This window comes from Anabrus simplex, chromosome 9 (assembly GCF_040414725.1).
Source record: "Anabrus simplex isolate iqAnaSimp1 chromosome 9, ASM4041472v1, whole genome shotgun sequence".
NCBI classification, from domain to species: domain Eukaryota; kingdom Metazoa; phylum Arthropoda; class Insecta; order Orthoptera; family Tettigoniidae; genus Anabrus; species Anabrus simplex.
The window spans coordinates 155,377,648-155,399,624 of record NC_090273.1 but is presented as its reverse complement, the minus strand read 5'-3'; the positions used below and the strand labels follow the sequence as shown (position 1 = coordinate 155,399,624).

The window sequence follows — 21,977 nt, the reverse complement described above, 5'->3', positions numbered from 1 at the left end:
CAGTTCACCGACTGGTTTGATGCAGCTGTCCGTGCCACCCTATCCCGTGCGAACCTTTCCATTCCTAGGTAACTGCTGCATCCTACATCTGTTCTAATCTGCTTCTCATATTCATACCTTTGTCTGCCCCTACTGTTCGTATCACCTACACTTCCTTCATAAATCAACTGCACAAGTCGTAGGTGTCTTAAAATGTGTCCTATTATTCTACCTCTTAATCCCGTCAAATTTAACCAAATCGATCTCCTCTCACCAATTTGTTTCAGTATCTCTTCATTTGTGATTCGATCTATCCATCTCACCGTCAGTATTCTTCTGTAACACCGCATTTCGAGGGCTTCTTTTCTCTTCTTTTCTGAACAAGTTATCGTCTATGTTTCACTTCCATACAATGCTACACTCCAGGCGAAAATCTTCCAAAACATCTCTCTAATTCCTGTATCAAGGTTCGAAATGACCAAATTTATTTTCTTGCGCTAGCTTGCATTTTATGTCCTCCATACTTCTGCCATCGTCAGTTATTTTAACTACCCAAGTAACAATATCCATCTGTTTCCTTTAAGACTTCATTTCCTAATCTAATATTTCCTGCATCACCAGACTTCGTTCGACTGTACTGCATTACTATTTTTAGGACTTATTTATTTTCCTCCTGTACCCCTCACCCAAGACTCCGACAATAGCATTCAGCATTTTCTCCAGATCTTCTGCAGTCTCAGATAAAATAATATCATCGGCAAATCTCAGCGTTTTGATTTCCCCTCGTTGGATTGTGATTCCCTTCCCAAATTCGTCTTTGATTTTCTTTCCTGCCTGTCCTATATAAACATTGAAAAGGAGGGGGGGGGGCGAACTGCAGCCTTGCCTCACTCCTTTGTGTTTTGCTGCTTCTTTCTCAAAACCCTCGATTGTTATCACATACCAAATTAATAATAATGTTAATAAACATTTATCCCATTTATTTCTGCGGTTGCAGGATCCACCCAGGCTCGTCCTGGATTTTGCCAGGGGTTTAAGGCCAGATGTCTTCCCTGTCGTCATGTGATTCTTGAGATCAAAATCTCGTCCCAGGATGGGTCACTGCCTTCACCACGGCGCTACTAGCGAGGTATCTCTAATTCAGTTACTCACCAATGTGCTCTGCTATGACTTTTACAGCGTATTTAGTGAACTAGCTATTCTGAAAGTCATTAATATCGAGACGCTAGAGTGGGCTGAACATCTGTTACGTGTCTGTGATATTCAAAACAGTTAATTTTATTCATTCAAGAATTTGGACAATTATGAACCGCTTTTTTATTGATTAATCGTATGGATTTTAGTACTGAGAGTGTCCGAGGACAAGTTTGGCTCGCCTGGCGCAGGTTTTTCTATTTGACTCCCATGGGTGACCTGCGCATCTGGATGTAGGATGATGATGATAATCAGGGAGGGAGACGGCGAAACCCGCTAGCCTGTTCCTGTACGTGGTCCAACCATCAACAGCGCCATATTCCCTCACTGCATGTGAAGTTTGGAATTGAATCCAGGCTTTTGGCTCGCAATCCAGTGATTAGAAGCTGTATACCACTATCTCCCTCACCCTCATCGCCAATATTCTGACGGTGGAAATTTTTCGACCAATGGAACTCGAACAGGCTAACGATGGTATCAACCGTTTAGACTTCAACGCCTTAACGATCATGGCTCAGATCCCCGTGTGGGTGGGGATGGTAGAATAACACCGACGGTATCCCTTGCCTGTCTGAGAGGCGACTAAAATGGTCGTAGGGGATCTCAACTTGGGAGCCTGTGTTCGCGACACGGGGCCCTGATCTCAGTCCTGGCATTACTTCCACTTACTTATGCCAGGCTCTTCACTTTCATCTATCCTATCCGACCTCCCTTGGTCAACTCTTGTTATATTCCGACCCCGAAGGTATTAGGGCACTCAAGGTCTAGTCTAGCAAGTCTTTCATTTTCACGTCCTTCGTGGTCCTAGCCTTTCTTTGGCCGATACCTTCATTTTTAGAAGTGTCGGATCCCTGCCAATTTTTCTCTCTGAGTAATATTAATAGACTATGGTATAGTATTTTTCTTTACTCCCTACAACTTTTTCATACGTTGCCTGATCGCCTGGCTCTGTTCTCCCGATAACACACTCCGAGCTTGACGTCAAATTTGCAAAAGCGATATCGTCAGAAGTGAAGTCCATCAAGTCACCTGCTATCTTCAGTCTTTGAAGATCCTATCGTATATCTTACGCTAGTGTGTAATAACAAATAATCTTCTTCGTTTTCTGTGAAGGTGATCTCTTGTGGTAGAAGTATTCATGTTTTCTTTTCATCCAAACAGCCTATCTTCTTTTAGGGTCCTAAAATTTTACTAAGCATTTTCCTTTCTGCCTTTTCGAGTTCCTCTTGTTCACCTCTTTTGTTAGGCATTCTGATCCTCTGGTGTGGGGTGCTGGAGCGATATCGATCGTTCCTTCTATCGCTTTTGAGTGAGTTTATAAACCATGTCCATCTCCTTCAATCTCTCTTTACAGATTATTAAAGAGTCTTATTGACTGGATCTATTCTTCCATATATTTGAATGTATCAACTCTTTCAATATGTCCATCATGTGTCGTTAAGTGTTTTTCTCCGTTGTGTCTATATTCAATATACATAAATTCTTCATGGGAAATTTCCAGATCAATTTTAATGGCTATGCCATGTAGAGTTTCAAACAATATTTGTGATTGTAATTTGTTTTCGAATTTACTGTTACATCATCACTAAAGACAAGACATTTCATTTCAGATATTCCTTTTCCTTACCCCACATATATTCCTTGAACGTCTTTCATGTAACCTAATATCTCATTTCCCCAAGATTTTGTTTAATACCAAATTAAGGAGAATTGATGAAAGTCTATCACCTTGGCCAAATCCAGTTTTGATTGCGAAGGAGTTTCAAAGTTCATTTACAAAACCTAACCCCTGAGGTTGTATCTGTGAGTGTTCGTTCAACTATACTACTAGTATTTTTGTCTATCCCTAATTCTGCTAGAGTTAGGAATATGGACTGCCTATCTTGTCAATCATAAGTCATTTTTATTAATGAAAGAGACAACTCTCTTGAGGTTGCGTAATGTTCTGATTCTTTTTTAATTTCTTTTTTACAAGATGTTTTACGTCGCACCAACACGGATATGTCTTATGGCGACGACGGGGCAGGAAGGGGTAGGAGTGGAAAGGAAGCAGGCGTGGTCTTAATTAAGGTACATCCCCAGCATTTGCTTGGTGTGAAAATGAGAAACCATCGAAAACCATATTCAGGGCTGCCGAAAGTGGGGTGCGAAAGCACTATCTCCCGAATACAAGATACTGGCCGCACTAAAGCGACTGCAGCTATCGAGCTCGGTCCGTTCTGATTTTAAGGATTGCTTTAATATTGAAAATCTGCTCTGGACAAGATCGACCTTTCGAAATCTAGCTTGGTACTCACCGGTAGTGTATTCTGCTTGTTGCTCAAGAATATGTAGTAAAGCTTTAGAAAGAACTTTGTAGACTATTGGCTGTGATGAAACAATAATTGTTGGGGTCTGTCTTATCCCCTTTCTTGTGCAAGGGGTTAAAAGGTACAATCCTGGGCTTAGGAGACGAGAGTGTGAGTACAGACTTCTTTTTTTATTTATTTATTATTTATTTATTTATTTATTTATTTTGCTAGTTGCTTTACGTCGCACCGACACAGATATGTCTTATGGCGACGATGGGATAGGAAAGGCCTAGGAAGTGGAAGGAAGCGGCCGTGGCCTTAATTAAGGTACAGCCTCGGCATTTGCCTGGTGTGAAAAAGGGAAACCACGGAAAACCACCTTCAGGGCTGCCCACAGTGGGGCTCGAACCCACTATCTCCCGATTACTGCATACTGGCCGCACTTAAGCGGCTGCAGCTATCGAGCTCGGTACAGACTTCTTAGTGGCCTCGTACGACATGCAGGGGAGATGAAAATTTCCGATAAATATAAAGAGTGTATCCACTAAAGGATGGTAAGGCTTATGAATTGTGAGAAAATGGAAGACGCTCTTGGCCTGGTAAATATAATAGATTACTAAAATTATTATTATTATTATTATTATTATTATTATTATTATTATTATTATTATTATTATTAGCCGGCCAGAGGTGTAGTGATAAGATGCGTGTCACTTATTCGAAGGCCTTAGGTTCGTTTTGCGGCCAGTTCAAAGATTTTAATTCTGCACGGAGGAATAGAATGGGGTTCAAGCTCTCAGTTACATGAAGACGAACACCGGTTGCCATGGTTACAATGCTGTCGGGAAACTGATGATGCTGGTGATTATTATTTTAGAAGAAGTACAACTATCCTCTATATAACACTAAAGGGAGAGAACAAATGGACACTTGAAAAAACAAAGATATCGGCCAAAGATAGACAACGGCCACGAAGGTCGTGAAAATGAAAGCCTACCAAGGACTCGCAAACCTAATAGCGTCGGGGTCGGAAAAGAACAAGAGTTGACCAAAGGAGGTCAGATAGGATAGATGAAAGTGAGGTGTCTAGCACAAGTAAGCAGAAGCAATGCCCGAACTAAGGTAAGGGCCCCGTGGTCCCCAACCACAGGGTGAATTCCAGATAGATCTCCAGCACAAATATATATCTATGTTATTGTGCAGCTCAAACGGATGAAGCCGTGGCCTTCTGACCCCAACATGGCAGGTTCGACCCTGGCTCAGTCCGGTGGTATTTGAAGATGCTCAAATACGTCAGCCTCGTGTCGGTAGATTTACTGGCACGTAAAAGAACTACTTCGGGTCAAAATTCTGGCATCTCGGCATCTCCGAAAACCGAAAAAGTAGTTAGTGGGGCGTCAAGCGAATAACATTATTATTATTATTATTATTATTATTATTATTATTAATAATAACAATAATAATAACAATAATAATAATAATGTGTGTATGTTTAGTCCTGAGGATGAAGGCTGGTTGAGTCCTACACAGCTCTGCCATCAGCTGTCATAGATGGCCTAGGCATCACTGAAGAGGCGTACTAGGGAAATGAGGAGTGAGGTAGTTTTCCGTTGCTTTACTCGCAGAGCCAGAAGTTGATATTACGTATCAGTCTGTCAAGTCCACTGAAATGCAACATTTTCATACCAGTCGCAGCACGGACTGGCTGCACAAATACCAGAAGACATAGTGCACTGTAAACACCAGATGCCGCCAGCAAAGGCATATCTATGTTAATAATAATAATAATAATAATAATAATAATAATAATAATAATAATAATAATAATAATAATAATAATACCGGGCGAGTTGGCCGTGCGCGTAGAGGCGCGCGGCTGTGAGCTTGCATCCGGGAGATAGTAGGTTGGAATCCCACTATCGGCAGCCCTGAAAATGGTTTTCCGTGGTTTCCCATTTTCACACCAGGCAAATGCTGGGGCTGTACCTTAATTAAGGCCACGGCCGCTTCCTTCCAACTCCTAGGCCTTTCCTATCCCATCGTCGCCATAAGACCTATCTGTGTCGGTGCGACGTAAAGCCCATAGCAAAAAAAAAAAAAAATAATAATCTATGCCTCAGCTGTCGTGTGCACGGATGTTAACTTGAAGCCATTTACTCTGTCTGCGTCTCGTTTCACCAGATGGCAGAGTAAATGGGACCTCTGCTGGGCGGTCTGTGGATGAGTTTTAATCAATTCTGTCGGGTACACAACACACCTTTATATGCCGACATGGTACGCCGCACTCTGTGGGGTGCGAGCGCGCGTTCTTGTGATGTAGAAGCCTCATGATCTACAGAGTACGTGGCAATGAAGAAAGAGGATATCTACAAATTGCCGGAATAACCTCACAAAGTTGGTAAGGTAGACCGGCCGAGTGGGTCTCTTAGGATATCAGCATCTTCCGAATTAAGAACTGGACATACATGACGGTGAACAGGAGAGACGTAGCAGTGTCCACTCAGAAATAAACATGATGATTATGGATATCTCCTTTGTACGTATTCGAAGTTATAAACCTTTTCTTTTAAGGTATGTAAGTCAACCTTTACTGCCCGCATTGGTGTGTGATGGTTTGAAGAGTGATCACCGCGGTACTCCAGGAACACGTTTTTGAAGAGATTTATGAGTGTAATTCGTTGATGATGCGCCTTGTGCATGTTGATAGCCCAATAAAGTACGGTGTTTACAAATGACGCCGCAAAGAATGATTTATGCACCAAGTTATTAATGAGCTCCTGAACCGATAGCGGAAAAAGAGAAAGAGTTCTCCTTCCAATTGGAGGACCGCCAAACATCTGATACAACATTGAGGAGAATGGAGTGAATGACTGAAATACTGAATTGCTTCGCAAACTCGAAAACGATATTTTCAGACATTTCTTTCATGAACGGGTTCACAAATTTAAACAGAATGTAGTTCTAATAAATAAATTCTGTCACAAGTGAGACTGTTCTTTCACTCGTCATAATAGTAAATATGTTGGAAGATGGTCCGCCTAGTCGTTTGTTACTAGAGCAAGTGATTAAGGGTGTTTGGTAGTTACCACTAGACGTCATCTGAGTCCAGGCCGTGACTTTCCCTCTGTCTTGCAAGTGTGTTTATCGATATGTAAATTTTTTCATAAAATTACCCATTCATAATAATTGACTAGTTCACACAATGTAAACATTATTGTACATGTATGCACATGATTTAAAGTGAATTGATAGAATCTTAGGATGTTCTTGTAGAATAAAGGATGTAATTTTTTTGTTTAATCGTGTGTATTTATTACAGGCGTGTTACAGTGTTATATATTATATTTTGAACTTGAGTGTTTGACAAACTGAAAAGCTTTTAAGTTACATCTAACAAAGTCAGCACTGGACAGTATGGCTTCCTTCTTAACAAAAAAGCTTCCTCATAAGGCGACAGATATCGCTGTCACACTGTAAAAATGACGTAAATTTCTGAAAAATGAATTTTCACGAAATTGATACCCTGTCAGATGGATTTCCAGATCAAAGAAGCCCATAATACGTTTTGGATAATGATAGCACATATGTACTCACATCCACGTTCAGTCCCTGTATGGGGAAGATCTTCATGGCAGGTTCCTCTTTGGGAGTGTAGCGGTAGAACTCCCGCCGTCCCTTGTACCACTTGACGGAGTACAAGGTGTCACCCTCCAAGTCGAAGTGACAGAACAGGATGGCGGTTTCACCTCTCATGATGGCTGGCGGGACACTCACTCGTACATCCCGGAGTCCGAGACATCCTCCTGCTGAAAGAAGACAAACGTGTTTTGTTAATATTTCATGTCAAGCTAAGGACTGATATATATCAGGCACAGGTCTGAATAGGCTCTCAGCCTATAACACTATGGTGATCCAGTATTAGCATCAATATCAGGAGTATTCCTACGAATGACTGATTCTTTAGAACCAGTTAGAGTATAATTAAATTATACTGATTCCTATATGTAGCTTCTTATCATTTATTATGGAAATTTGTTAATTCGTCTGTTGTGAAGTGCTCAGTACAGGTGAATGTGCGAATCCCTTCATATATCGTAAAAGCGAAAGTTCTGACTCCCTCACTTATGACTAATTCTCACACGTTCGAGGAAGCTAGAGGGCTGAAATTTGGAACAGGTATTCCTTACAAGGTAATTAGGAAAATAAAGATGTTCTGTTCCGATGTTCTGCGATAAAGTGGAGAAACTGAGGTAACTACGGGAAAACAATATCATTAAATCGTACAATTCTCACAATACCAGACTGATATCTTTTGTTACAGCTATTCCTTACTAAATAATTAAGGAAACTAAAAATGCTTTATTACGATGGTTTGTTGTAAGTGGGGTAAAATGGAGCAAGCACAAAATAACTCACTTCCTACGAAGATAGAGGGCTGAAATTTGAAACAAATATTTGTTACAAGCTACTTAAGGAATGTAAGGCTGATTAATTCCTATATTACGTGATTAAGGGGGCGAAATAGTTTTAAAACCCTTAATTACAGTACATATTTAATTTTCGCACTTTCCACGAAGACCGAGATCTATAATTTGTCATAGATGATTCCTATAAGCTAACTGTAAAGAGTGGAAATGTTTCATTGCTTTGTTTTGGGCTGAAATTGGTCTGACTACCATTATCATTAAATTTCACGCAGGTGTTTGGCGCAGGTGTTCCTTATATGTTAATTACTGTAGAAAAGTAAAATAAGCCTTATTTCCAATGTTGTCTGATAAACGGAATGAAATTGGGATAAGTGCCCTGATCAAAATATCACTAAATCATATACTTCTCACACATGCAGAGGCCTCAAATTTAATACAAGTGTTTCTTATAAACAAATTAAGAAACGAAGTATGTTTTATTCCAATCTTCTTCCTCTCTTCCTACCGCTCTTCCCACACGTGTGGGATCGACGGTGCGAAGTGCGTCGCACATATGGATTTGGCCTTGTTTTACGGCCGGATGCCCTGCTTGACGCGAACCCTATATCGAGAGATCTAATGACTATTGCGTGTTTCTGTGGTGGTTGGTAGTGTAGTGCGTTGTGTGAATATCAAGAGGAGAGTGTTGGGACAGATATAAACGCTCAGTCCCTGAGCCAGAAGAATTAATCAGAAGCGATTAAAATTCCCGACCTGGCCGGGAATCGAATCCGGGACCCTCTGTACCGAAGGCCAGTATGCTGACAGTTCACTCAACGAGTCGGACGATGTATGTTTTATTCCAATATTTTATGATTAAAAAATAAACGATAGCACATTATGCCGCGCGAAGAACGGGCATTCAGATAGTAAATAAATAAATAAATAAATAAATATGGAAAGGTCGCAAGAGTAGAAAAATTCAAGTATCTAGGGGAATACAATATATAATTTCAGAAAGCGTACCAACTCACATGGACACACTGCAATAACATAAATATATCAAGACAGGCCAGTCTCAGGGACTACAATACAGTTGCACTACGAGAAGCCTTTACGCTTCAGAAACAACCACAATTGGAAAATCAGCAATCATGGAGATAGAAAAAATTGAACGTAAAATCCTCAGAAAGATTTTTGGAGCAATACACAGAGATGGTATACGGATGAAGAGACCAATTGTAGAACTATACGAATACACAGACAGACTCACAACAATCATCAGAAAACGCCGTCTAATGTTCTATAAAGAAAATAATTGGCTAAAATCCCCCTGTGGGTGGGGGCGGTAAAATAAAACCCACGATGTCCCGTGCCTGTCGTAAGAGGCGTCTACAAGGGGCCCCAGGGGCTCTGAACTTTGGAGCGTTTGTTGGCGACCACGGGGCCCTTAGCTGAGTCCTGGCATTGTTTCCACTTACTTATGCCAGGCTCCTCACTTTCATCTATTCTATACAATCTCCCTTGGTCAACTGTTGTTTTCTTTAGACCCCGACGGTATTACGTACGGAGGCCTAGAGAGTCCTTCATTCTCACGGCCTTCGTAGCCCTTGTCTTCCCTTGGCCGATACCTTCATTTTTCGAAGTATCGGATCCCTTCCAATTTTGTGTCTGATTAGTGTTATATAGAGGATGGTTGCCCAGTTTTACTTCCTCTCAAAACAATAATCACCGCCATCACCACAATTGGTTAAAAGAAATAGAAGATCTACAACAAGCAGGCATCGACAAGGCAATGATAAATAAAAGAGACATATTCAGAAATAAAATATGAATGCGAAATTTGAAGTAAGTAGAAAATAGGGATAGTGTGGACTGAACACAGTCAAAGAATGAAAGGGAAAAAACAAGACGAAATTGAAGAATCATGTAACATTCAAGTTCAACCAGTCTTAATGGCAATATTGTACAATAATAATAAATAAAATAATACCTTTCTTCTTATTTCATTTTAACCTCGATGTTTGGTCTTTAACCTATATTTGTCCTTTATATCTCATGTAAGCAAAGGAATAGCTTCACATGTTAAACATGTTTGGCTTGAACTGAGGGGAACAACCACCCCAATTCTCCTGTAAACATTCAGCAACCACTGAAGGTACTACCCACCTGGCTCAAAATAAGTAGGATTATGTTGGAGCACGATGTCGTTCTGTCACGTAATGCACGATAAGTTTGTGTTCAAAATTCTACATTACGAACTTTATGAATTTTGTTGCGTTTCTGCTGCTTTTGCACAGATGACTGTACGTTTTTATTTGTATACAGCCTTCGTATGTACCAAACCAGGACATGCAAAACCTTTTTTTCAGAACTGTAATTGCTATTAAAAAACAATCATTATGACCGTTATAATCGTGAAATTAATAAAGAATGAGCCTTACAAGAATCACGTGAGATAATAAGTCTGTTTTATGCGTACTGATATTACAGCGTCTCCTCGTTATTCATACAATATCTTATAAACTGTTTATGACATGAATTTGAAAATTACCTCGCTAAAAGCCTGGCTTTATCTTTACCGTTCATTAACGGTTTATGAAGTTGTGAAAGAGTAGTAAAACTAGAATTAAGAGGTACATCATCCCTTATCTTACAACTTTTTAACGAATATAAACGGTTTCTCACCTTGTTATATGAAGTGAATAAACCTCCGTGCTCCACTCAGTAGTTTAGCAGCATTCTTGTTGTGCGCCACAAATAAGAAATTCTTTATTGTTGTCATGTTTCCTCAATTAGGTTACTGTTCTAGATCTTGAATAATAAAAGCTATTGCGACATAACCTTCCGTGTCTCACACGCCTTTTTATTCCTTTTTCATTTTGTTTCTACTTTCATCTTCTTTCTACTTGACGATTTTTCTGTTGGCACAGAGTTCAATAGCTGGATACTGGATCACTATTTAAGAAAATGTAACGCGTCGTTAGTCGTTAGGTTCAGAGGGTCCCCGGTTCGATTCCCGGCCGGGTCGGGGATTTTAACCTTAATTGGTTAATTCCAATCGCACGGGGGCTGGGTGTATGTGTTGTCTTCATCATCAGTTCATCCTCATCACGACGCGCAGGTCGCCTACGAGAGTCAAATAGAAAGATCTGCACCTGGCGAGCCGAACCCGTCCTGAGATATCCCGGGACTAAAAGCCATACGACGTTTCATTTTTCCATTTCATCCCTGTTTTGTTCTTGGTCGATTTTCATTAACCTTGGAATCACACCCTGTCAATTCCATTACACAAACCGCACTCTGGGGTCGCCAATGAACCGCTTAAAATACATAGTTTAGTCAACTATTTAAGCATTCGTGTTGAAATTTTACGTTACTTTTATTGATCTACAGGGCGAATTTAAAGTAAGCTTTTCGTTAAATAGTACTTTGTTCAGTAATTACAGTAGTACTAAAATTGATTACACAATTACCCTCTGACACTCTATAACTATTTGCTTATTTCAAAATTACGTTCTTGTTCGTGTGAATAACATGACAATACTTGTTGTGCCTTTGACCGTATCTTTATTTTCTTTGTATACACCCTTCGTAATATATAATGTAGGTACATACAGATTGGTTCCTGTACCACATGTACTTTACTATTGTTGTATCTTCAATGGAAAGGATTAGAAGATAACAGGCGTCCATTTTTACCGTAGATTATTTTTCAATAAGCTTGCTTTTCCATCATCACTGGACATTACTTGAAAGTCATCGTGGACATCATCTTCTTCTTATCACCATCAGGTCACTGTAATCAACAACTCACTGTACACTTTTATTTCACCTCCTACTTTATTATTCATTACTTTTGAAAGTTCGTCTCCTGAAGGACCACGACATTTCTAGAATGCAATGCCACAAATAAGGTATTCTTCTACTTCTAAGAGTTAATCAATTTAATATGGAATTTCTGTGATCGATAAACGGAATCTATCATGGGAAGTATTGTTACACAAACCGGACTGTGGTGTGGTATGTGACCCAAACGCACAAGTAACCCACAGTAAGTAAATATAAATATTGGAGTATTGTTGGAATTCCAACTATCGCCAAAACAGCAAGTGTATCTCTAGGGTTAACTTTCCAGTTCATTGTGTGCGATGTTGGCTACGGTATTCATCATAATACTCATTATCACCGTTTCTTTTACCAGCGACACCTTATTGTCATTGTGGGTCACTTACATGAGGTTCTTTATTGTTGGCATGTTTCCTCAATGAGGTTATGGTTCTAGATATTGAATAACAAAAGCGATTGTGACTGACTCAGCTGAGCGCGTCGTTTGTCTGAAGCGTACGTCAAGTCAAGGAAGTGAGCGAATACAATTGACGACAACTTGAATCTTCTTCATACTATAGATCATGTCATATAAAGCGTGAACACACCTCTATAATTCCTCGTGATTAAGGACTATTATCATGTAATTTATATTGTATCCTGGAAGAACGAACGAAAAAGCCGAGTCATTGTTTTGCCCTTGAGTTATTAAAATGTTTATCTACTTCATAAAATGTATCGGGCGCCTGGAAAGAACAACGGAAACAGCAATCGTCGTTATCACATCATCACATCATTAAAACGTTCCGCAAGTGCCCAGATTAATTTTTTCCTTCCCAGACGGCAGTGGAGGACGCTAAACTGAATTAGGACCGGCCAAGGTGGATGTGGAGCCACTCTCTTCAAATGGGGATGGAAGACATCACCGCAGTGTGACTGTGGAGAAGATGAGCAGACAGTGGAACACATTGCATTTGAGTGTCCTTTGCATGCTTATAGAGGACTTAAACTTGTGTCTCAAGTAAGTTCTTTTCTAGCTCTCAACTTTTGATATGAAACTTGAAAGGGTTTTTGTACATATTGTATATAACATTGCATTCGTCATACGCTAAATAAATAACTTCATAAAACATTTCCAGGGAGGAAGCGCAATGGCGGTAACAGTCATCACTTTGTTCCCTTCTGAATTGCTCTCGTACATGTAACGCGCAATCCGTTACGCTGTGACTCGCCGACAGATTATCTCTGTTAAAGACAAACCATCTGTTTGTTTGTGTGTTCGTTCTAATATTCTAATTACTGAAGATTGTGATGCTGTGCTGTGCAGCCATATATCACGGCAGGACTTCTACTGACTCAGAAATTTGCTATGACTTTTATCTGTGCTTGGATTTGTTATTTAGCTGTCGTTTGTCAAGCGCCTATACCATTCCTTTCGTGGGGCGTTGCGACGTCACAGTCTCAGTAGCTACCTAGGCAACTTTCTTAAATGTATTTAACTGCATTCCCCACCTTCCGAGCATCTGTGAGTAGTATAATTGGATGGTTCTGGCGCCTCCGCCGCATCCTCCGCCGCCCGCCTCCTCCGCCGCCGCCGCCGCCGCCGGCGGGAAATTTGAATTTTGGCGGGAAATTTGAATTTAGGCGGGAGATTTGAATTTGTAAACAAAGCCACGTGCTTTTTGACAGCTGTCATCGACAACAACGCATCGCTAACCTCACTGCTGCCATCTTGACGGGCCTAAACCTCACTAGTACCAACTTAACCTAACTAGCGTGAGGTAAACAAAGCCACGTGTTTTTTGACAGCCACGTGCTTTTTGACAGACAACAACGCATCGCTAACCTCAGTACTGCCATCTTGACGGGCCTAAACCTCAGTAGTGCCAACTTAACCTCACTAGCATGAGGTAAACAAAGCCACGTGCTTTTTGACAGCCACGTGCTTTTTGACAGATTTGTAAACAAAGCCACGTGCTTTTTGACAGCTCTCATCGACAACAACGCATCGCAAACCTCAGTACTACCATCTTGACGGGCCTAAACCTTAGTGGTACCAACTTAACCTAACTAGCATGAGGTAAACAAAGCCACGTGTTTTTTTGACAGCCACGTGCTTTTCGACAGATTTGTAAACAAAGCCACGTGCTTTTTGACAGCTGTCATCGACAACAACGCATCGCTAACCCCAGTACTGCCATCTTGACGGGCCTAAACCTCAGTAGTACCAACTTAACCTAACTAGCGCGAGATAAACAAAGCCACGTGCTTTTTGACAGCCACGTGCTTTTTTGACAGCTGTCATCCGCCATCTTTAAACTACAGAGCACCGTGCTGCCCTCTTTCGTCACCTGTCATCGGCAGTGCTGCCATCGTGACGGGCCTAAACCTTAGTGCTACCAACTTAACCTCACTAGCTCGAGATAAACAAATCCGCGTGCTTTTTGACAGCTACGTGCTTTTTTGATAGCTGTCATCCGCCATCTTTAATCTATAGAGCACAGTGCTGCCCTCTTTAGCTACTTACCTTTGAAATGTGGTGGCGGATAATTTGAAAAATGCTTTTCGACAAGCAGCCATCTTTAATCCAGAGAGAACAGTGCTGCCCTCTATGTGGTGGCGGCAAATTGAAAAATTCCACGTGCTCTTGTTTGAAAACAAACTCACGTGCTTTTTTGACAGCTGTCATCTGCCATCTTTAATCTATAGAGCACAGTGCTGCCCTCTTTAGTTTGAAATGTGGTGGTGGTAAATTCCACGTGCTCTTGTTTGGAAACAAAGCCACGTGCAGCTGTCATCCGCCATCTTTAATCAACAGAGCACTGTGCTACTATCATGCGGGCAATTTCATCACCTGTCATCCGCCATCTTTAATCCACAGAACACCGTGCTGCCCTCTTTATGGCTACTACCTTAAGCACGTAGTAGCGGACAATTTGAAAAGTTCTGTTAGCTATCATCCGCCATCTTTAATCAAGAGAGCACCGTGCTGCCATCTTTAGCTAGATACCTTTGAAATGTGGTGGCGGCAAATTGAAAAATTCCACGTGCTCTTGTTTGGAAACAAACTCACGTGCTTTTTCGACAGCTACCATCCGCCATCTTTAATCAACAGAGCATAGTGCTGCCCTCTATGTGATGGCGGTAAATTCCACGTGCTCTTGTTTGGTAAACATAGTCATGTGCTTTTTTGACAGCTGTCATCCGCCATCTTTAATACAGAGAGCACCGTGCTGCCCTCTTTATCGTAGTAGATGTAAATTCGTCACCTGTCATCCGCAGTGCTGCCATCTTTAGCTAGATACCTTTGAAAAGTGGTGGCGGATAATTTAAAAAGAAAAATTCTACAGCAGCCCTCTCTCGACGCTAATTGCATAAGATGGTGGCTATACATGACTCCTTAAGGGTGCTTACGCAAGATGGCTGCTATACACAGGTTCTTATGAGACGCCCTTGGGATGCTTGCGCAAGATGGCAGTTATACATGGCTCCTTATGAGATACCCTAGGGATGCTTGCGCAAGATAGCGGCTGATCTTATGGGATGGCTTAAGGGTCCTTGCACAAGATGGCTTGAGACGCCCTAAGGATGCTTGCGCAAGATGGCGGACACAAGATGGCAGCTATACATAACTCCTTATGAGACGCTTTAAGGGTGCTTGCGCAAGATAGTTGCTACTCTTAGCTTAGAGGCTAACGTGTCGTGATAGTTCGATTCATTAAATTTAGGGCTTAAATGCAAAATGTTAAATATATCGAAAACGGTGCACCGTAGAGCAAAACGGACAAAATTTTTCTGCCTAATACGTAGGTTCGCAGTATGAGGAACAAGAAAATCATAGTCTAATGATGGGATCAACGGTTCGGTTCCTACTTAGGCCCTTTGGCATTTGCTCTGTTTTAGCTTGCATTGAAGCGAGTCTTCGTAACATGATCAGGTCTAGCTATGGTAGAGAGTATAACGTACCGTGCAGGTTCGATTCATTAAATTTGGAGGCTTAAATGCAAAATGTTAAATATCTCGAAAACGATGCATCGTAGAGCAAAACGGACAAAATTTTTCCACCTAATACGTAGGTTCGTAGTATCAGGAACAAGAAAAAACATAGTCTAATGATGAGATCAACGGTTCGATTCCTACTTAAGCCCTTTGGCATTCGCAGCTATCTATTTCTACAAGATGGCGGCTGCTCTTATGAGAAACAAGATGCCTTGAGACGTCCTAGGGATGCTTACGCAAGATGGCAGACACAAAATGGTGACTATACATAGCTCCTTATGAGACGGCCTAGGGGTGCTCGCACAAGATGGCGGCTACTCTTATGAAGAAAGCTAGCTTAGAGGCTACTGCGCAAGATAACAGCTGCTGTTATGCATGTGGTGGAGGGCAATTTGAAATTCTATGTGCTTAATCAACAGAGCACCCTGCTGCCCTCTTTAGCTGAAATGTGGTGGTGGATAATTTGAAAAATTCTTTTGACAGCTATCATCTTTAAAAACAATGGCGACTATACATAGGCTGTTAAGGTCTTAAGTAGTATAATGGGAGAGTTCGGCCGCCACCTCCACCTCAGGCTCCCAGTGGCCACCTCCACCTCCACCTCAGCCAGAGGCCTCCCAGTGGCCACCTCCACCTCCACCTCAGCCAGAGGCCTCCCAGATGCCTCCTCCACCTCCCGCGGGAAATTTAAATTTGTAAACAAAGCCACGTGCTTTTTGACAGACAACAACGCATCGCAAACCTCAGTACTGCCATCTTGACGGGCCTAAACCTCAGTAGTGCCAACTTAACCTTACTAGCGCGAGGTAAACAAAGCCACGTGCTTTTTGACAACCACGTGCTTTTTGACAGATTTGTAAACAAAGCCACGTGCTTTTTGACAGCTGTCATCGACAACAACGCATCGCAAACCTCAGTACTACCATCTTGACGGGCCTAAACCCCAGTAGTGCCAACTTAACCTAACTAGCATGAGGTAAACAAAGCCACGTGTTTTTTGACAGCCACGTGCTTTTTGACAGATTTGTAAACAAAGCCACGTGCTTTTTGACAGACAACAACGCATCGCTAACCTCAGTACTGCCATCTTGACGGGAATAAACCTCGGTGGTACCAACTTAACCTAACTAGCTCGAGATAAACAAAGCCACGTGCTTTTTGACAGCCACGTGCTTTTTGACAGCTGTCATCCGCCATCTTTAAACTACAGAGCGCTGTGCTGCCCTCTTTCGTCACCTGTCATCGGCAGTGCTGCCATCTTGGCGGGCCTAAACCTTAGTGCTACCAACTTAACCTCACTAGCTCGAGATAAACAAATCCACGTGCTTTTTTGACAGCTGTCATCCGCCATCTTTAATCCATAGAGCACAGTGCTGCCCTCTTTAGCTACTTACCTTTGAAATGTGGTGGCGGATAATTTGAAAAATGCTTTTCGACAAGCAGCCATCTTTAATCCAGAGAGAACAGTGCTGCCCTCTATGTGGTGGCGGCAAATTGAAAAATTCCACGTGCTCTTGTTTGAAAACAAACTCACGTGCTTTTTTGACAGCTGTCATCTGCCATCTTTAATCTATAGAGCACAGTGCTGCCCTCTTTAGTTTGAAACGTGGTGGCGGCAAATTCCACGTGCTCTTGTTTGGAAACAAAGCCATGTGCTTTTCTGACAGCTGTCATCCGCCATCTTTAATCAACAGAGCACCGTGCTGCTATCATGCGGGCAATTTCATCACCTATCACCCGCCATCTTTAATCTACAGAACACCGTGCTGCCCTCTTTATGGCTACTACCTTAAGCATGTAGTAGCGGGCAATTTGAAAAGTTCTGTTAGCTATCATCTACCATCTTTAATCAAGAGAGCACCGTGCTGCCATCTTTAGCTAGATACCTTTGAAATGTGGTGGCGGCAAATTGAAAAATTCCACGTGCTCTTGTTTGGAAACAAACTCACGTGCTTTTTTGTCAGCTACCATCCGCCATCTTTAATCAACAGAGCATAGTGCTGCCCTCTTTAGTTTGAAATGTGGTGGCGGCAAATTTCACATGCTCTTGTTTGGTAAACATAGCTACGTGCTTTTTTGACAGCCATCATCCGCCATCTTTGAGCACCGTGCTGCCCTCTTTATCGCAGTAGATGTAAATTCGTCACCTGTCATACGCAGTGCTGCTATCTTTAGCTAGATACCTTTGAAATGTGGTGGTGGATAATTTAAAAAGAAAAATTCTACAGCAGTCCTCTCTCAACGCTAATTGCATAAGATGGCGGCTATACATGACTCCTTAAGGGTGCTTACGCAAGATGGCTGCTATACACAGGTTCTTATGAGACGCCCTTGGGATGCTTGCGCAAGATGGTGGTTATACAAGGCTCCTTATGAGACGCCCTAGTGATGCTTGTGCAAGATGGCGGTTGCTCTTATGAGGCGGCTTAAGGGTCCTTGCACAAGATGGCTAGAGACGCCCTAAGGATACTTGCGCAAGATGGCGGACACAAGATGGCGGCTATACACGTCTCCTTATGAGACGCCTTAAGGGTGCTTGCGCAAGATGGCTGCTGCTCTTAGCTTAGAGACTAACGTGTCGTGCTAGTTCGATTCATTAAAATTAGGGCTTAAATGCAAAATGTTAAATATCTCGAAAGCAGTGCATCGTAGAGCAAAACGGACAAAAAATTTTCTGCCCAATACCTCGGTTCGCAGTACGAGGATCAAGTAAAACATAGTCTAATGATGAGATCAACGGTTCGGTTCCTACTTAGGCCCTTTGGCATTTGCTCTGTTTTAGCTTGTATTGAAGTAAGTCTTCGTAACATGATCAGGTCTAGCTATGGTAGAGAGTATAACGTGCCGTGCAGGTTCGATTCATTAAATTTGGGGCTTAAATGCAAAATGTTAATATCTCGAAAACGGATAAAATTTTTCTACCTGATACCTAGGTTTGCAGTATCAGGAACATGAAAAAAACATAGTCTAATGATGAGATCGACGGTTCGATCCTTACTTAGGCCCTTTGGCATTGGCAGCTATCTATTTCTACAAGATGGTGACTATACATAGCTTCTTATGAGACAGCTTAAGAGCGCTTGCACAAGATGGCTGCTACTCTTATGAGACGCCCTAGGGGTGCATGCGGGAGGTAGCAGCGACAAGACGGTGACTATACACAGCTGCTTATGATACGGCCTAGAGGTGCTCACACAAGATGGTGGCTGCTCTGATGAAGAAAGTTAGCTTTGCATCGTGCAGGTATCTTTACAGCACTAAACCTCATACCTTTGAAATGTGGTAGCAGGTAATTTGAAAAATTCGACGTGCTTTTTCTTCACAGCAGCTATCTTTAAACAATAGCGGCTATACATAAGCTGTTAAGGCCTCCTCTTATGTCAAGGTATAGCTCTATCGAACAAGTTTAAACCTGCATCGGGATAGCTAGAGTAAGCATGTGCTGCAGTGATGACGTCATTATGCATGTTTAGACTTGCAAATCACTAAAGAAACATAACAAGACTAGAATCGAACACCGCACTCTATGCCGTTAACTTTATCATGTGATCGGAACATTGATTGAAGTGTTTAGAACACTAAATAAGTGATCAAGACTATAATAGAACACTGTACTCGATACAACATGTGTTTAGAACATGTCAGGGGATACCTTTGTTCTAAGAAGATTAGATTACCGCACATTCCTTGGCTAAAGGGCTAATGGGCTAAAGGGCTAATGGGCTAAAGGGCTAAAGGGCTAAAGGGATAATGGGCTAAAGGGCTAGGGCGCCTCTCCTCTCTTTATCCGGGCTTGAGACCGGCTCTACAACTAGAGGCGGAGTTAACACCCTAAGGAAGGGAGAATGTTGGGAAATAATCTATACGAATATAGCTACTCGATCGACTATATACTACAGATGGATGACTTAGGTGAGGGTAAGCGCTTACTTAATAATACCAACACGACGTAATTCATGCTCTATTTCAAAAATATCTTCTTTGTACTGTGTGTAACCAGCATCATGATAGGCTCTTAGCAGTTGTAAACGTTTTACCAGTACGTTGGGGTCTTTACAGTAGCTTATATCTACATAGGGTAACAGAGGCTTGTTGTGAACTTTGAGTCTATATGCAGACAGTTGATGTGCAGGGACTTGTTTTGATATAATACGTGCTTCAGCAGTAGCGTTTCTAGGTACAAACATAACTTGTTTCGATAGCGATGAAGCGTTGAAATTTCCTTCTTCTTTACCTTGCATCTCTTCTTGAGATGTTTGCACTTCGACAGAACGTGTAGTAGGCTTAGGAAATGAAGTAAAATCATCAAGCTGTAATGGCAATGAATTTTCTTCTTCTTCTACTTTCCCTTTACTACTGTTTTGATCAACATCATTATCCTTATTATCATAATCATGATCTTGCCTCTCTTTATCTTGAAGTTTGTGCTCAGTAACAGAACTTGCAGCAGGCCTAGACAGCAAGGGAGAATTAAAAATCTCTCGCAGAGGTGTACTTTTTAAACATAAATCAGTGTTCGCTGGAATATGGTTGAGCTCTTTGTATTTTGTTCCCGATGAAGCTACATTACACGCGGCTTCATGACGTTGAGCGTTGTATGCGTTCTTGAACTCTCTTCTACAATGTTTGCATTGAAAAATCATCCTACATGATATCTCATGACGTCTCCTGTGATAGCTTCGGGAAAATGCTTTTCCACACTCTTCGCAAATATACCTAGAAATAGGTTTTTCCATGACGGACTTTTATCTTCTGCTAACAGATTCTTCTTTAAATCTACTCGACATTTGTTACTCTCTACTTCGATGATGCGAACAGCTTAGCGATTAATAGTAAACTAACACAAAAGCGTATAACCAAGGTAGCAACAGTAAGGTTTAAGCCCATCAAGATGGCAAGAGTGAGGTTAGCGACGTTCTGCTGTTGGATTTTAAATTCCGCGCTGTAACATGCATAAGGTGGCAGCCTTGAGGTTTACCGCCGTAAAGATGGCAAGTGTGAGGTTAACAATGTTCTGCTGTTGGATTTTAAATTCCGCGCTATAACATGCATAAGGTGGCAGCCTTGAGGTTTACCGCCGTAAAGATGGCAGCAGTGAGGTTAGCGACGCTCTATTGTCCTTCAAAGTGAGGTTAGGGTTCGTCAAGAAGACAGCTGTCAAAAAAGCACGTGGCTATGTTTACCAAACAAGAGCACGTGGTTGTGACGTCACGGTCACGTAGTATGTTGCCTCAGCATGTAAAGTTCAATGTCTACACCTACGTAGTTAACACTCTGCTATGTTCACAAGATTTTTTACACATAACTATTCTTTATGCTTTAAGTTCATGCACATAGGCTATGCTAAGATAGCAGTACAAACACATGCGAACTTTGTACATTCTACTGGAATAAATTTAGTACTGTGTGCATCATGGATACATGATGTGTGCACGCATTTAATCTTGACTATACGTAATGCTGCTGCTTTGTTTACAAGATTTTTATACATTGCTATTCTTTATGCTTTAAGTTCGTGCACGCACAAGCGATACTCGTACGCTCTAGCAGGAGAAGTTTAGTACGATATTCGATACATACATTATCGATAGGTGATGTGTACACGCTTTAGAACATAGCTCATCTTTATGCTTTAAGTTCGTGCACAGGGGTTTGGGATACACAAAAGCGATTGCTACATGCTCTAGCGGAAGAAGTCTAGTACGATAGTCGATGCATGTAAAATCGATAGGTTATGCTAAGATAGCAGCACACTTACATGATTTTAGCACAATCTAGTGGAAAAAGTTTAGTATGATAGTCCTTTCGTGCAAAATCATTAGGTAATGTGTAAACGCTTTGAAACAAGGCTATTCTTTGTACTTTAAGTTCATGTGTATGAGTTATGCTAAGATAGCAGCACAACCTAGCGGAAGAAGTTTTGCACGAGAGTCGATACATGCAAAGTCGATAGGTAATGTGTACACGCTTTGAAACATGGCTATTCTTTGTACCTTAAAGTCATACGTATAGGTTATGCTAAGATAGCAGCACAATCTGGCGGAAGAAGTTCAGGGTGATCTGTACACGCTTTGAAACAAGGCTATTCTTTGTACTTTAAGTTCATGCGTCTTAGTTATGCTTGCGATAGTCGATGCATGTAAAATCGATAGGTTATGCTAAGATAGCAGCACACTTACACGATTTTAGCACAATCTAGTGGAAGAAGTTCAGTACGAGAGTCGATGCTTGCAAAATCATTAGGTAATGTATACACGCTTTGAAACAAGGCTATTCTTTG

The 21,977-nt window shown here is 41.5% G+C and overlaps 1 protein-coding gene across 2 annotated transcripts in view; it reads right to left on the bottom strand.

Moving 5' to 3' along the window:
* The window catches only part of LOC136881004 (uncharacterized), a 1,030,421-nt gene that overhangs the window by 532,904 nt on the left and 475,540 nt on the right, over positions 1–21,977 (bottom strand). For both annotated transcript variants that reach the window (XM_067153581.2, XM_067153580.2), the window contains exon 2: positions 7,059–7,270. In XM_067153581.2, coding sequence (XP_067009682.1) covers positions 7,059–7,270 — 212 coding nt within the window. The remainder of the gene's footprint in view (positions 1–7,058; positions 7,271–21,977) is intronic.